The 17,686-nt window shown below is 40.8% G+C and overlaps 1 protein-coding gene across 1 annotated transcript in view; it reads right to left on the bottom strand.

Annotated features, from left to right (window-relative positions):
* Nucleotides 1-29: 29 nt before the first annotated feature.
* Nucleotides 30-17,686, bottom strand: part of FREM2 (FRAS1 related extracellular matrix 2) — a gene marked incomplete at its 5' end in the record, with an annotated part of 315,063 nt that continues 297,406 nt past the window's right edge. The window contains 7 exons of the mRNA XM_082244593.1: nt 30-1,510; nt 2,702-2,848; nt 3,448-3,635; nt 6,132-6,258; nt 11,085-11,219; nt 13,255-13,382; nt 15,946-16,050. Coding sequence (XP_082100719.1) covers nt 998-1,510; nt 2,702-2,848; nt 3,448-3,635; nt 6,132-6,258; nt 11,085-11,219; nt 13,255-13,382; nt 15,946-16,050 — 1,343 coding nt within the window. The 3' untranslated portion in view covers nt 30-997. The remainder of the gene's footprint in view (nt 1,511-2,701; nt 2,849-3,447; nt 3,636-6,131; nt 6,259-11,084; nt 11,220-13,254; nt 13,383-15,945; nt 16,051-17,686) is intronic.

The following is a 17,686-nucleotide window of genomic DNA, read 5'->3' as shown; positions in this document are numbered from 1 at the left end:
CTAAAACAAATAGAATATTTTAAAGTTGGGAAAAAAAAAGAAAATAATGCACAGTAATGAAAATACAGTGAAGTTAATGAATTACGCTCACCTAAACGTGACATTCTAAAGTTGTGCCTGCCAAACCTAGACCTTGCCATAGAGACATGCAGGAACGGACTTGGATTGACACTGTCATAACACACACTAAATCTCTGAAGGAGCTTCTGTACATTTGTATGACATGTACCTGAGTATTTTGATGTACTAATAAAAAAAACCCTGAAAGAACCAAGTACAATGTACATCTCCTCCACTCACCTCCTTTATTCCTGAACTACAGGTGCACTTTAAAACAACCACTGTGTGAGAACAACCACATACGAAAAACTAAAATTACACTGTGAATAAGCCATGTCCTCTCCTAGACTAGCACCTTGTAGCTATTAGGAATCTTTGGCATACCATGGAACAACATGATTGTACATGTATGTGCGGTAACTGGACCATGTCATCAGTTTAAATATTGCAAAGGAAAAAATAATGAATTTAAGTATCTTCATACTCATCAAAATTCTCTTGGCAAAAACAATACTTATTTGAAATGTATAGTATCATCATTGAACCTCCAAGGTTAACTATGAATGAGCTCTCTCTCTAAGAAGACAGATGAGCTATCAGCACCTTTGCATATTTTCCATTTTTTTTAAATAATATAAAAGAAATACAATAGGATGATCCTCATTTATAGTAATAGTTCAGCGCCTCTTCATGTTCAGTGCATGAGTTCAGGTTGTCGAGTTTGTTAAACATCCATCTGTACAAAGTCAATGGTTTCATGCGCCTGTCTCATCTGTGCTCCTCATGGTCCATCCAACACATTAAATAGAGATGAGGTATTTAAGAGCAGACTGACCATGTGGCACAGGGTACGTATATGTGTTCTGGAAAGAGACCTTTACTGGAAATATAGTTATTTTGAGGCACTCTACTATGGCTTGATCAAGGCTACACAATGTCAAACCTCAGAGCTGTCGGTACTGTAACTACGATGAGGCATCATGGGCTCACTACTTCCTGATTCTTGACCTTCTTCCTTCTTTTTAGATTTCTGCTTGCGTCTAAGCAGGAAAACAATAATGGCTATTAAACAGACCACAAGTAGTAATATTGCTGCCAGGATGACCACAATGATAACCACGTTGACCTCGCTTTCATTTTTATTTAGCTCTCTGGGAATAATCCCATCAACAGTAATTTCCTTCTCTGGAGCAGTTGTCTTTCTGCTGCGTTCCAGTATTATGTGCTGAATATTGGTTCCTCTGTTATTCTCTGTGCCAATATCCTGAGCAATCGTTGGGGCTTCACTTACATCTCTTTTCTTACGTGCTGCTGAACCCCCTGAAGGACCAGCATTCAATACTGAATGGTACTGATAATCAACGCTTCTTTTTCCAATGCCTCTGTTTGCATTCTCTTTGGACCTTACAGTATATATTGTGTGTATATACCACTCTCGTCCTGTAGACACCTGTAGAACATTCAGAGAATATGCTTTTCAAAACATTTACACAAGTGATACACATTTGTCATGCATTTAGCAACAACAGACCAACAGGCACTCCAAAATTACTACTGATGTTACCACCTCAGCTACACTGTAAGGTCAAACGTTTGTTGACATCAGGCCATCACACCTCAATGAGATTGTCAAACATCCCACAAAACTATGAGCGATAATTGGGATTTAACACCTAATTTGCTGTTTTAACAGCTGCCACTCTTTAGTGAAAACTGTCCACTAGACTTTGGAGTGTGTCCGTGGTAATTGGTGCCCATTAAGCCTAAAGAACGTTTGTGAAGTCAGGTACTGATGTTGGATGAGTAGACTGGCACATGCTCCAATTAATCCCTAAGGTGTAGGTCAGGGCTCTGTGTATGCCACTTAAGTTCTTCCACACCAAACTGATTAAACCAATTATTTTCAGACCTGGCTTTGTGCATAGGGGCTAGTCTCTCCGAATTCCCCATTCCACCCACTTTGTCTTAAAAACACCCAGCTTCATTATCTTCAAAGTGGAAGTAATTATTTTTGAATTTGTCACAGCCACAACAATGCCTTGTAAAACTGACACACAAAAAAACAGCACAAATATGTTGTACATTTGGAACTGTAACCAAAACTGTTTTCATTTGGCACTGGATATTATAAAGGGAAGTTTTAATTTCAACGCCCAGTCTTGAGGAAGCGGTAAAATACAAAGCAATGTGTCAATAGGTTTGGCCATGATATCATATATGTTTTTAGAATACAATTGTACAATTTTATTATTTTGAGTACCTTTGATGGATGTTATATAAAAGTGTAAATTAAATATAATTTATTATGTCAAGTGTATAAGTCTAGTTTCTGTTGGATCTTCTCCTCTTAGGCACATTCAAAAGTCCAGCTTTTATTCGTATACTTTTTTGGGGTCTCTCTGTGTAGTCATTTTTTTATCTCCCATCCTTAAGTTGGTTGCATGCACTCAAAAAAAAGTCTAAGTAGTGAAGAGGAATAGTACCCATAAAGCCTTCATACTATGAAACTGTGAATTCCTATGATGAGGGTGGATGAGGAGGGTACAGGGGTGTATGTTTTAATGTAGAGGCTGGTTTCAGTAGTAAGATTTATACATATCAGTTCTGAGCATGACTAATGATTTTGTAAGCAACAACACACCTGGAACAAAGGAGTGGAGTCAATTTTAAATCCATCCGAACCCGGCTGTCTGACTAGAGGCAACGCCTCCGGATCATCTGCAGCAAGCCTGGCATTAAACTGCACACTGCCAAACCTGCTAGCCTGAGTTTCTGGCTGTGCTTTGTCCTGTAGGCAAAGTCAATTGACACAAATTAATACAGACATATACAAAATGTAGAAATACATAAAAATAAAAAACAAAGTAAACAGATGTAAATCTACCGCCATGAAACTACTTCTTATACCCATGACACCATATTGTATATTCTATCACTTTTTTTTTTTTTTTATATTTGTGGCTTAAAGCCAGAGGCTGAGCTTATTTACATATTAGAGTATTTTGATAATCTGTATTTTGTGTGAGGTAATTTAATTCTCAAAGCATCTACAGGGCGTATAAGTGCAGCCACACACATAAGAAGGCAGTCAGAAGGTCTGGTATGATCTTAGCACCCATATAAATAAGAATCTTATAAGCACTCATATAAATGTATTTTAGCCAGCCCTTCCAAAAACATTAGCAGACAAGTTTTTCCAACTTGTCTGAAAGATTTTGAGATGCAGTAGTGTCTGCAGTTACTCATAGACATAGGATCCACACCCAATGTAGCAGAAAACAGCTAAGAGTGACTGCAATCAATAATGTTGCTCAGTCTTATGTTACAGTAGGGAAGGTTGATAAGCCTTAAAACCAGCTTTGATAGTAAGGTTTCCATTAAACTCACCAAAATTTTAATTTGGTACAGAAGAGATGTCGAATCAGCAAGGCAGCCATATTCACCGTTGGATGGGTTATATTTTGGAACATAGCCATCTGCTCCAGTGCACAGGAAGACCTTCTCAATATTACAATAAAATGAATTACCCAGGTTTTGTACAGGGTCCACCATCACCCGACCATAAATGATGTCACCTGTAGAATAAATATTTAGTCAAGAGCTGATTTATACATTATATTAAGACAGGATCTTTACTGAAGCTCATAGGCCAACTTCAGTAATAACAACATTTTATGACATATCACATCTGTTTAATCACAGCAACAAACTGGCACTTTTTAAACAAATGAGAAAACAAATTAGACCCCTGATTTGTTTGGATCCCCTACTTAATATTTGGTCAAGTTACATCTGCTTTTGGAACTCAAAGATCAAGCCTGTCTGGAGGTATGCAAACACTAATGGCACTAAAAATGGAAATAATTTGCTGACACATGACTTATGACGATTTACGGCCTACAAAATCAACATAAAAATATCTTTACAGAGTACATAGGCCATTGGTAAATACAAATTTGATTACAAACATAGCAAGAGTGTCCAAACTCCATGCAAAGTAAATATAGGGGGAATGGAACTCAGAACCTCAACACTGTAAGGCAAGTGTTCTAAATGAACAGGGACCACGCTGTCTAAACTACTGGATTTGAGTTGGGAGGATAGCGACTGCCAGCAGAGTAATAGATGTAGTGTGATGTACTGCAGTATCCATGTCGTTATTGTTCCATAAAATCACAATGCTACTTAGTAAAATTACATTAATCAGGATGTTCTTTTGGATACCTTTTCTATTTTCTTATTTTGCTATATCCTGGGTTAGTTAGTGCTTAGAAACCTATGTAGGCTACAAATACTGATGCAGGTTTTAAATGTCTTAAAGTAATAGTGACTATGCTGCCCTAACTATTGTATAAGAGTTGGGAGGATAGCCCCAACCGGCCCAGTAGGAGGAGTAGTATGATGGGCATGCAGTATCCATGTTGTCATTGTTCCACAAAATGACAATTCCACTTTTAAAACAAACTTGTCATTAGGAAGATGCTAGACAAGTGAAATGAATACCTAAAAGCAGGTGACTTAGGTTGCCTGCTATATTTCGATGTGACCACGGACAACCAGGGCAGGGGCATAGGCCTGACTAATCTTTGTATTATTATACCAGACTACAGCCCTTCTTCATCATGACTAAATAAAGAGAACTCTGCATCTGTACCTTAGGAAGAGTACAACAATCAGGACATTCTTATGGCTTATTTCTCTGTTTTAGGATTTTTCTATATCATCGGTTACTTAAAAGATAGGTGCACCTTTGGGAACATGTTACATGTTCCCACTGCTGCAGTCACTCCCTGCTGCTCTCTCCCTGTGACAGCAGTACAGGGAGAAGTTCCCCATACTAGCTGTCACTTTTTGAAAATAGCATAGAGTTCTGTGACTGAATAAACCACAAGTCCTGACATCCATTGCAACTATCAGCTTGTAGTTCTGTAGCTGTTAAGTGCTCGGGTAGTTAATTGAGGCTTCGTTCACATATTGGCGTCTCAGATCGCGGGCAGAATCGCCATGATTCTGCCCGTGATCTTGAATCATCGCAAATCACGGGACACTCGTGCGATTCCCGTAAATTGCAATGGCACCCCGAACGTGGTGCGATTTTGCCGTGATTGTGGTAAAATCGTGGAAACAGAATCGTGGGGACGCCTGTTGCCCAAAAAAGTACAAGAACTTCTTTTGGGCAACAGGCGTCCCGTGATTATGTTTGCGCCATTTTACCGCGATTCATCGGGCCACAATCGCGGCAAAATCGCACTGCATTTGGGGTGCCATTGCAAGTCACGGGAATCTCATGGATGTCCCGCGATTTGCAATGATTCGGGATCGTGGGGAGAATCGCGGTGATTCTGCCCGCAATCTGGGACGCCAATATGTGAAAGGAGCCTGAGTCTTCCTGTCAGTGTGAAACTGCCTAGCCATATGATGTATGAGGCAGACAGCTCACACTGACAGTCTGCAGGAGATCATCTGCATCTGATCGCTGGTGCAATAAACACACATTTTTTTACTTGCAAAAACATGTACATTTATTTATTTTTTGTTAAAGTGAACTTGTCCTTTAACTTTTATGAAAACCTATATAGGTTCCAGATATCGATGTAGGTTTTAAATTTTTAAATTATTTATGTCATACCCCCTGTATAATGGGAAAAAAAACTTAGCTAGCCACAGAACATTTCATTTTTACAATAACTTCCTACAAAAAAAGATTTTAACTTTTCACAAGAAAGGGTCTTTACACATCACATGCAGTGGGACTGCATTGGGCTGCTTTTCCAGCGCAGTCAAGGCAGAATGCCTTGTCTCCTTATCTGCCTGGTTTATACCACTGTACTATGGTGGTGTGTGATGAAGTTCAAATTGAACTTCATGAAATGTCTGTGTAACATCTCAATACAGTTTAAAAAAAAGGAACTGTGCGATGGGCGCATCATTGCTGCGCTGAGCCATCCAGGCCATACTGCACAAAACGTACCCTAAGTGATTATGTACCCATTTTTAATTATACACAATACATTTAGTACATCAAAATACTGTTATTTCATCAAAAGCGTACAAGTCTACAGCTATTGTACCTTCAGAAAAGGCTATGTCACTTTCTTGGCCAAATCCCATTGATCCATCCGACAGCCAGAGAGACTTTTTAGATAGAAGTATCAGCTGGGTGTTCAAATTAAACTCTGCAGCCACTGGATCGCTGACCTAGGGAGAAATAGAAAATAATGCATCACCTGTACAAAATTCTGTGATAAGAGGCTTCTTAGGGATAGAGAGTGGTAAAGGTTCATGTCAGTAGGTAATGTATTCCTGTATTTAACATGGGTTTGAAATGCATATCAAACGCAGGTCAGCAAATTCCTAGTTGTAGGTAGGGCTTTGTTCAAGGTACCCGCTCAGGAAGAATTGCACACACAGGCCTCAGCCAATCAGAGACTTTATGGTTGTTGCTTACAGTGGACACAGTCAACCCAGCCCAACCAAGCATGTTGAATGAAAAAGAACTGACAGCTCAGACCAGAGCCGCTGTACTAACAATACGATGCTAGTAGAGCGATCATCCCTGATGTGCTATTGTGTTCTGACAGGGGACACTGCCCTCCCCCTCCAGAACACTCCGGTCAGCGTTCTCAGCTATTGGCCGAGAGCCCTGATTGAGAGCCGATCTTCTACCTTTTTCGGTCGTGACCCTTCAACAGAAGCCGGCTGAATGGGCTGCAGTACACATGTGCTGAATGTCGGCTGGTTTCTATTGAACTGGCTGATGCCGCCCGACATTCATCCCATGCGTACTAGGCTTTACACTGTCCCTACTCGTCAGGAACCTGACCCTGCACTAAGTACTGTCCCTAACCAACGGTTTCCTCTACCTAGCCTTCCACTCATTCAAAGTGCACCCAATGACATGGGATCCCCATTAAGATGGTCACCAAAACTCTCATGGGAATTGGATATCAAATCAGATATCTGCTTTCCTAGAGAGGGCTAACAGAATCCCAAGGGAACAATCTCCCTTAACAGACTCACCTTCCCCTGTAGCATCAGCATGGTCCTACCTATAGATGGAAAGAATTCCTGCACCTGCCTACACACTTACTACAATTGAGTTTTGTAGATGACACTGAAGCAATGTCAGGCCTGCTTGGTTTTGCACTGTTTCTTCACATGTAGCATGTCTACTTGAAGTGAGTTTGAACTGCAGGCAAAACAGACCAAACACAACCTTTTCTTGCCAAATGCTGAGCATTTGACAAAAACTCCTGTCAACATGAGTATTGTTCCCTGCAATGAGCTGCATATTTACTTGTGTATTCCATTATACAGTAAGTGTTACACATAATTTGAATTTTATTATTAAATGCTGTGTAACAGTATAAATGAAGAACCAGAGAAGCAGATTTGATTGTTTAAAATGCGCCTTTCATCAAAACTCTGAATTCACATTTCTCAATAGAGCACGTCAGCGGTAACAAAACACATTACTATTTTGGGCAGAAAAACACATCTTTTCTTGCTGCGAATTATAAATACCGCTGCTTGGCTTTCTTTGTAACTTATAGCCTAAGCCAGGGGTTTTCAATCTATTTTCACTAAAGGCACCCTTTAAAATCCTGCACAATCATGAGGCACCCCTATTCTAAAATATAAAACACTAAATAATAGTTTTACATATTGCAGCAGTATCCACAAACGTAGGACATCCAACATTAGAGGGGATTTATTCCTCCACCTTAGCTCATTGGTACTGACTACTATTCCAAACTTTCTCTTCTCCCTCAGTTTCTCCCCCTCACTCTATTAATACAACCCCAGTGCTGACAGAGAGCAGCAGGAAAGGGGCAAACAAGGACACCCTCAGGTGCCAAACGTCCTCATTATCAACCTATGTCGTCATCAGTTGTCATGATGCTGGCAGCTGGCACGCATGGTGCTAAAGAATGTAATTCTGCACAACAAAAATCTGTGGCTTTGTGTAAAAGGCAAACTTGATCCACCAACTAGTTTGTTGACAATTTTCAGGGCAGTTTTAGGCACCTCTAAAGAACCCAGATGGCACCTTAGGGTGCCGTGAAAAGTCTGGCATAATGCAACACAATAAATGAATGTTGCCTCTTGATAGGCATTGCTTTGCCCTGAATGTGGCGCCTCTCCTGGGGAAAATAATTTCTTTATGACGCCAACATTTTTTGGACAATTGGAAACAATTTTTAGGCATTTTGCCAAGGCACCCCTGAAAAACCCAGAAGACACACCAGTTGAAAAAGGTTGGCCTAGGCAATGATCACATGGTCTCTGGCTACCAGGAGCATTGCAAATATTTTGTGTCATTAAAGATTGCATAGAGTCTATTGTTTCAGTCAGACAGGCCCTGGATCAGCAAGATATACTACACACGTATTGAACTATTTTGGGTTACTCCTCATGCAGATACAATTGTAAACTATGCATTTACAGTGCATCCGGAAAGTATTCACAGCGCTTCACTTTTTCCACATTTTGTTATGTTACAGCCTTATTCCAAAATGTATTACATTAATTATTTTCCTCAAAATTCTAAAAACAATACCCCATAATGACAATGTGATAGAAGTTTGTTTGAAATCTTTGCAAGTTTATTAAAAATACAAAAAGAAATAATCACATGTACATAAGAACTCAAAGCCTTTGCAGTGACACTCAAAATTGAGCTCAGGTGAATCCAGTTTCCACTGATCATCCTTGAGATATTTCTACAACTTGATTGGACATCCTTGAGATATTTCTACAACTTGATTGGAGTCCACCTGTGGTAAAGTCAGTTGATTGGACATGAGTTGGAAAGGCAAATACCTATCTATATAAGGCCCCACAGTTACCAGTGCATGTCAGAGCACAAACCAAGCCATGAAGTCCAAGGAATTGTGTGTAGACCTTCGAGACAGGATTGTATTGGGGAACAGATCTGTGGAAGGGTAAAGAAAAATGTCTGCAGCATTGAAGGTCCCAATGAGCACAGTGGCCTCCATCATCTAAACAGAAGAAGTTTGAACCACCAGGACTCTTCCTAGAGTGGGCCGTCTGGTGAAACTGAGTAATCGAGGGAGAAAGGCCTTAGTCAGGAAGGTGACCAAGAACACGATGGTCACTCTGACAGAGCTCCAGTGTTTCTCTGTGGAGAAAGGAGAACCTTCCAGAAGAACAACCATCTCTGCAGCACTCCATCAATCAGGCCTGTATGGTAGAGTGGCCAGACAGAAGCCACTCCTCAGTAAAAGGTACATGAGAGCCAGCCTAGGGTTTGCCTAAAGGCACCTGAAGGACTCTCAGATGGTCAGAAACAAAATTCTCTGGTCTGATGAAACAAAGATTGAACTCTTGACTGAATGGCAAGCGTCATGTCTGGAGGAAACCAGGCACTGCTCATCGCCTGGCCAATACCATCCCTACAGTGAAGCATGGTGGTGGCAGCATCATGCTCTGGGGATGTTTTTCAGTGGCAGGAACTGGGAGACTAGTCAGGATCGAGGGAAAGATGAATGCAGCAATGTACAGAGACATGCTTGATGAAAACTTGCTCCAGAGCGCTCTGGACCTCAGACTGGGACGAAGGTTCATCTTCCAACAGGATAACAACCCTAAGCACACAGCCAAGATAACAAAGAAGTGGCTACGGGACAAATCTCTGAATGTCTTTCAGTGGCGCAGTCAGAGCCCAGACTTGAACCTGCTTGAACATCTCTGAAGGGATCTGAAATTGGTTGTACACCAACGCTCCCCATCCCTGATGGAGCTTGAGAGGTCCTGCAAAGAAGAATGGGAAAATTTGCCCAAAAATAGGTGTGCCAAGCCTGTAGCATCATACTGAAAAAGACTTGAGGCTGTAATTGGTGCCAAAGGTGCTTCAACAAAGTATTGAGCAAAGGCTGTGATTACTTATGTACATGGGATTTTTTTCCTTTTTTATTTCTAATACATATCTAAAGATCTCAATCAAACTTCTTTCATGCTGTAATTATGGGGTATTGTTTGTAGAATTTTGAGGAAAAGAATGATTTTAATCTATTTTGGAATAAGGCTGTAACATAACAAAATGTGGAATAAGTGAAGCGATGTGAATACTTTCTAGAGGTACTATATGTTCCAAAATGTTAGCAGAATATGTAATATGCTAAGAGACTTGTATCTCTTTCATATGGATATCCAAAAAACAATAAAAGACTATGGGTACCCCAATAACTGGATATGTGAAAAACAACAAAATGCTATGGATGACCTATAACTTCTTCTTATCCAATCATCATATATTTTTTTAATATGATGTATTGAATGTATGTCAGGCGATCATGTGCCAACTCTTTTTTATTGGACTGAGTATAAGCTAGGTTCACACTGACTTGGTGCGATTTGAATGGGTTTTGCATGCAATTTGGATTTATGGCCTGGGGTCTCTCTCTCTCTCTGGAAAGCAGCTCAGAAACACAGCACAGTGTTTACTGTTAGGGCTACAAGAGTGTGGAATTCTCTACCACAAGAGGTGGTCTCTGTGGAAAGTATGGTAGCTTTCAAAAGACTCTTAGACATACATCTCAAGGATCAGGACATTCAGGGCTATGTGAGATGATTACAGCCACACACACCTACACAGGTTGAACTGGATGGACTATTGTCTTTATTCAACCTCAACTACTATGTAACTATGTAACTATGTAGACTAGTACAAAACGCATTGGAATCGCATTGTCTTTTAACAGCTATGCGTTTTGCATGCAGTTTCCATTTAACTATATGGAGCACAAAATTGCACTGTATCGCTCCAAAGACGCACAGGACCCTTTTTACAATTGCATAGCGTTCGGACTGCATATATGCGAACGGCCTCTATGAAATATCATGTTATTTCACTTGTCACTTGAACACATCCAAAACTGCATCAGTGTGAACCAGGGCTAAGGGTCTATAAAAGTAGCACACAATAGTCAATTTAACCTGTGATGTCCTGAATTAGGTAACATAAGACATATAGACATATCCATAATTTTAAATGTAGAAACCTGTTGGAATCTGATGTCAACGTCGAATGTTATTGGCTCCCGAGGATTACACACGGCTGGCAGATTATATACTTGATATGGAGCTGTGGTACAGGGGATGAGTTTCACAGTGTACGTTCCAGAGTAATCCCGGACCTGTTGAGGACATTATAAAAGAGACGGTTATCATAAAGATTTTTGAAAACATATTTTTTTGTGTAACATAAGTTGCAGTTATTCTCGGTAAAAACCTTCTGGATGGAAGGCAAGTGATGGATTACTTTAAATCCTGATTCCAGCTTGCACCAAAAAAAGATATTTGATCCCTGGCAATGGCTAAAAACAAAAAAGGAGCTCTCCAGCTGCTTTACTCACCATATTTTTAGCACTGTCCTCTACAGACTCGGAGATGAAGTGATAAGGCAAAACTCCTCTAATGGGTTAAAAGCGAAGTATGGCAAAAACCTTGTTAGCTATACTTCTCTTTTGGGACACAGGAAAACTTTTGCTGGTGTACTCCTGTAACCCAAGGTGCGATATTGTCTGCTATCAGCGACGGGCCAGAGTTTTGGAAGATCATGACAATATGGTCAGGATCCACCCATTTGCCTCATTGACAGCTGGCTCTGCCTGTCAGGATGTGGCTGAGAGTCGGAGGCAACCATGTCTGTCACATCCTGGGCCTGGTTATTCAGTGAACAGAGCAGAGCCGGATGTGGTAACTGTTGCTGTTAACAGCTGCGAACAGACTGAAAGATGACTGATCATCTTAGAGCCGGCATGGGACAGCTGCAGCATCACAAACACGCTGCAGCAAAGATGACTGATCATCAATCAAATGACTGCACAGCTCTCCAGTGGCGTCACTGGGGGGGCAGAGGGGGCCATGCCCCCCCAACATTACACTGTGCCCCCCATGTGCCCCCCCAATCAAAATCCTGTTTTTATGTGTATTTTCCGGGCCAGCATCAGTGACGTCACTAGGTTGTAAGAATAGGCCCTTTCGCGGCTGCGGCGAAAGGCTTCCTCGCGGCGCCTATTCAGTCAGGGGCAGGCCAGCATAGGGAGGGTGTTCGTGTTGGAGACATGCTGGCGGCGTGACATCACGAGACGTATTAAGCAGCAGAGAAAGAGTGTGCACGCCTGAGCTGTCACAGTCTGTGCAGTGAGTGCACCAACCACCAGCCCAGGCCCAGCCCAGCCCTGCAGAGCGCCGCAGACACGAGTTGAGCAGCAGAAGAGCCAGAGCACAGGACAGGAGGAGCAGGCCCAGGGCATCCATTTTAGAGGTGGCAGTACTGGCGGGTGAGTTGAGCAGTGAGTCCACTGCACATTTACAGTCTCATACCACCCTTACACTCCTGCAAAGGACAATGTGACTTTTTTTTTTTTATTTATGTGTTATATGACATGTTAGTATGGTATTGCTTTTTGTTTTAATACTGCTTTACCACTTGTGTTGTAACATGCATCACTGCACATATCAACACGTCACTGGATCTTTATTGTCACTAAACTAAACATTAAATATTTCAGCGACTTTTATGTACAAAAGAAAATGTACATAAAATACTAAAAACCTTAAAGTGTTACTAGACCCAGGACCTTGCATTCACTATATCTGGTCTCCCACTGTAGACAGAACATGGAAAATGCAATTATTTCAGTAAATATAAATGGCTAAATACCTATAAATGCAATATATAGCAGTCTTGTGACTTCTATGAGTGTCTGGTTAAAGTTTGTAGGAAGAATTGTCATTCTAGGCTAACTGTCCTATGAGGCTGCATGACCCCTGGCCCTCTGTCTGGACATGCTGATTGGCCCTGTACTGATCACATGCACCCTACCAAGAAAAAAAAACTCTCTAGCAATACACACCAAACTGAGCATGTACAGAGTGCCCCCCCCCCCTAAGGCTTTGTACTATCAGCAGATGGATTGGGGACAGTAAAAGAATGGGAGGATCAGAGAAGATAGGATAAAACTGCCTTTTTACACAATGTGGAGGATTAACCCCCTAGGTTCCACAGTGCGTATAACAAGCATGCTTTACTACATATACAGACTGATTTTACTGTTGTGAGTTTAGTAACACTTTCAAAACATTTTGATTAGGTCAATATAAAGACAGAGTTCTGTACCTAAAATATGTATCTTTGCGTTGTAAAGAGGAAAAACCTTCTCTTACCGCAAATTCAGAAACAAAGCTCCACTGCTGAACTGGCTGGTTGAAGGTCGGTTCACTGCGTACAAGACTTAGTGTAAAGACCAGCTCAGGGTGATCAGCTGACATAACCATAGAGCTCAATGAAGTTCCTAGAATAAACAGACTTAGGTTATTACTTACATCATTTTGTATATTTACGCTCCAGCCAAAACTTTTTTCTTTTAGTTTTGTAAGGATTTTGGAAAAGTAAACACTTCTGTTAAATCAAGACTCCAGTTCATGGCCCCATTGGGGATCAGTTGTCACCAATAAAGGAACAGACAGACAGTAATGATAACCTCACAGATGTTGCAACCTTTTCCCAATTTTAATTTAAAAAGACAATTTGCAATGTGTGTCCCCACTTGGGAGATTTCTCATCACTTCCTGTCCAGACTGTCCAACTGAATGGACCAGTGTTGTTTTTGAATCTTATGAATTATGTAACTATATATTATATGTAACTGTGCACCTTGGATTCAGACTGGCACTTCAAGGGGGAGAAGACAAAAAATTAGTGATCGACCGATATCGTTTTTTTGTTGCCGATACAGATATTTTGACCAATGCGTATCGGTATCGGCCAATATGGGCCGATATTTTTGTACATTTAAAAAACATTTTTTTTTTTTTACTTTGCCTGTACTCTTGTGGAGGGATCTGGGGGCCTAAAAGACCCCAAACCCCTCCTCTGCACTTAAAATCATTCAAAACGCCAAGTTTCGCTGTTTTGAATGCTGTCATTTTTTTTAATCTGGCGCCGAGTACCCCGGAAGTGATGTCAAGGGTTTTTGCATGGAAAACCGATCAGAGCCGAATGCGGCTTTGATCAGGTCTTCGGCGGCCGTGCAGGCAGGTTGCCCGGGTCTCCTGGTTGGACAGAAGACCTGGGTGAGCCGTGGAAGGCGGTGGGAGGGGGGGACGTCCCCTCCCGCTCCTTGTAATGACAGCCGAGCGGTTTCTCCTTGTAATGACAGCCGAACATCGGCTATGGAAGCCGGTACCAGGGAGATGCCTCTAGCTGCAGACATCACTCCGGTACAAGCACTTTCCTGAAATATCGGCAATATTGGTCACCTTGGTGGCTGATTCGGATATATCGGGGAAAGTGCGAGTGTCTCACTAATGTGAGAGCTTGCATGCTTTCTCATACCCTCACAATCATCCAAAAGCCCCTCATTATTTTTCTGGGCAACTGGAAGCAAGAGGAAGCAGGCATCTTCCGTCACTACAAGGAATGTTGCAACCTATGGTTTACTGCTTCTAGCTAGGTTATTTTTTTATAGTGATAGAGTGACTTTTTATTTAAGTGAATATTTCAGATTCATTTACAGTATTTTTATGCTCCATGGGGGAATCTATACACTGTACATATAATCCTGCTTGACAAGCATTGTTTCCAGACTGAAGATTGTATATATTCCAGTTGACAAACTTTAAGCGGTTAATTTATAAAGAATTTGCCCAGTGAAAGTGCACTTACGTGTGTTCCATCTGAATGGGGCAAAACCAATTTATAAAGGCTGCATCCTGTGCTGATTGAATGTAAATTGTTGATTTAAAAAGGAAAATACTGCATTTGGCCGCTAGCTGGACCTAAGTATCATAGGAATTTCCAATGATACTTAACTCTTTCTAGTGGCTAGTTGCAGTATTTTTGTTTAAAGCGGAGTTCTGCAGCTACACATACTGTACACATACTGTAGCTGCTGACTTTTAATATTAGGACACTTACCTGTCCTGGAGTCCAGCGATGTCGGCACCACAGCCGATGTTTCCATCGGCTGTTGGGTGCTGCTGCCACCATTGCCGGTAAGGAAACCCGGCAGTGAAGCCTTGCAGCTTCACGGGTGGGTCCCTACTGTGCATGCGTGAAGCGCGCAGCGCATTCCTACTGGCTCGGCAGCGGAGCAGGGAGAAGGGGGCCGAGCTTCCGAGGGACGGCGCAACGGTGCCGTATCCCGGAAGTGGGGAAGGGTACCTGTCAAAAACAGGTACCCGTTCCCCCCTCCTGCCTGAAAGGTGCCAAATGTGGCACCGGAGGGGGGAGAGGAAACAAAAGAGCGGAAGTTCCACTTTTGGGTGGAACTCCACTTTAAGTCAATGATTTATATTTGTTTTTGCCCTTTTCAACAGAATGACTGTACCCACACTTTCACTGTGTGAATGGCTTTGTGAATTCTGTATAAATCAACTCTCTAAAGCTGGCCGGATGGAAAGAATGTCAAATAAAAATTTGTACAAAAAGTTTTAGAACATTCGTTTATCATTCGAAAGATTCTGTTTGCTTTTAACATTTGAGTTTGGAAGGAATTTACTTTACTGAATGAAAACCACTGTTAAAAATTTGTTTGATTGAGAAAAGATTTCCATTCTGTCCCTTCGAATTTTCTCGTCACTGCAGTTGAAAACGAACATCGATTTGACCCCCCTAATGATTAGAAAAATGAACAAACTTTCTTTTTCCTAAGGATTTTCTTAAGCTGGCCATAGATAAATATAATTTCTTTTAGGGATCCTTAAAAGGTTATCTTACCCAAAACTGGAAGCTCATTTTTGGTATATATTGAAAAATGAAATCACTTTCCTATGCATTGAATGCAAAGTCCTTTCCTAATGGAGAGTTAAGGTATGCAAACTGATTCTAGCTGAAGTAATTAGTTCTATTCATACCGGGATGTGACATCAAGAAAAGACCATTGAATCGAGCCTCAGTCTTAAAATTGACCACCAAGCGTCCCTCTTCATTAATACGCATGCTGGTTGGGTACAGAGAACCTGAAAAACAAACAAACAGTAGATGTAAATGTATAGTTCATTACTTTCACAGATAAAAAAACACTAGATTGAGCACTTAAACAACAGATAATGAAACCAAAACTCAACTATTTTGGCCATATAATGTGAAGGAAAGATTCATAGTAGAAAGGTCGAAACAAATAAGGACAAAACAGTAAAGGAAAGGACAGAGGGCAAGATGATAAATAGCATAAGGGCTCTTTAACACTGGTGGCAGTGCCAGTATAGCAGCAGCTGACAGGCAATAAGGAGGTGATCCTGTTTTCTCATAAATGTCCGTTATTTAAAAAAAAAAGGAAAGGGGATTTTGTATAAAGAAAACGTATGACAACCATGAACCAAGTTCTTGGCTTGCGGTTGCAGTGTGCTCCCATTGACTTCAATGGGTGAGTTTACCAGTCAGTGTCACCTGTCACACAATGCAGGCTGAGTTAAAAGTGCTGCCCCCCATTGTAGAATTTAGGTGGGTTGCCGGGTTGTTTTTACTGCCTCACAGCTGAACATGTGAAAGAGCACTTGGTAAAACAAAGAATAAGAACCTGGAAGAACACAGAGAATGGTACAACCATAAATAATACAAATTTAAGCGTTACTTCCCATAGGTTTTAATACCAATGTACGAGGAATATGCACTTGTTGTGATGTTTTTATTGTTTAACATTGTATCTATGTATAGATCAATTGGTCCCTTGTCCTTTTGTAAATTTTGATTTTTTTTCTTTTTTCCATTTTTTGGAGATATACATAATAAACTTGATGTTTTTATATATTTTTTTTGTATTTACTGGTCTCAGACGGTACCTATAAAGTCCCGACCTTTGCCCCACACTCTGTTGTATATTTTTTGCTATAGGGATGTGGTACCTTTAACTTGTTCCTTAGTTTATATAAAATGAGCCATTCTCTTTAATACACATTTAAGAAACACAGGAACTTTTATTAACTATAGGAAGCAGTGGGTTAAAATACTGGTTCACCGACAGATGGCAATGTTGCTATTCCAATAGATTCATTGGTGTACAAATGTTCACATCAACAATCTTTAACCCAAGAACATAATCAGTCTGCATGTCTCAAATCTGCCAATTAAAACCTCAAACAACATGAAGCTCTCACTAAAGTTTCTGTACATTTCTCTATGGAATAACTTTAACGGTCATAAACCGTAATAAAAAAAACATCTGAGAAATGACAAACAGAAAATTAAAATAGAAGCTTCATAAGTCTTTATAGGTCCCAAAAGATAAATGTCTCCTTATTACAATCACTATGTGTGGGTTTATTAGCATAAAACTATAGTTAAAAAAAAAAATGTTCAATTTAGTCCTCTTTTAAAATTGACAAGAAAAATATGGAACTGGCTGGAAAATGCGGTCTCAAAATACATTTTTCTTTGCTGGTTCCGGAAGGCAGAACAACCACCATTGAGGGAACTAGGGGTGATTGCTGGTTGGTATTTTGCCCCATCCTTGTCCCCTCATGGTAGCTATCAGCTCCAACAAGATCCAGTCCTGGAGATGACTTGCAAGTTCAATCCTCTGGGACTCACTATGCAGCTGTGACCAGAAGGTTTTGGTCCCAAACTAAGTATTTTAGGAAGGCTGTGATTGTCAGA

The sequence above is a fragment of the Pelophylax lessonae genome (genome assembly GCF_965119305.1).
Source record: "Pelophylax lessonae genome assembly, chromosome: 2".
In the NCBI taxonomy this organism is placed as follows: Eukaryota; Metazoa; Chordata; class Amphibia; order Anura; family Ranidae; genus Pelophylax; species Pelophylax lessonae.
Note: the sequence above shows the minus strand (reverse complement) of the source record. Positions and strands in the feature narration are given on the sequence as shown.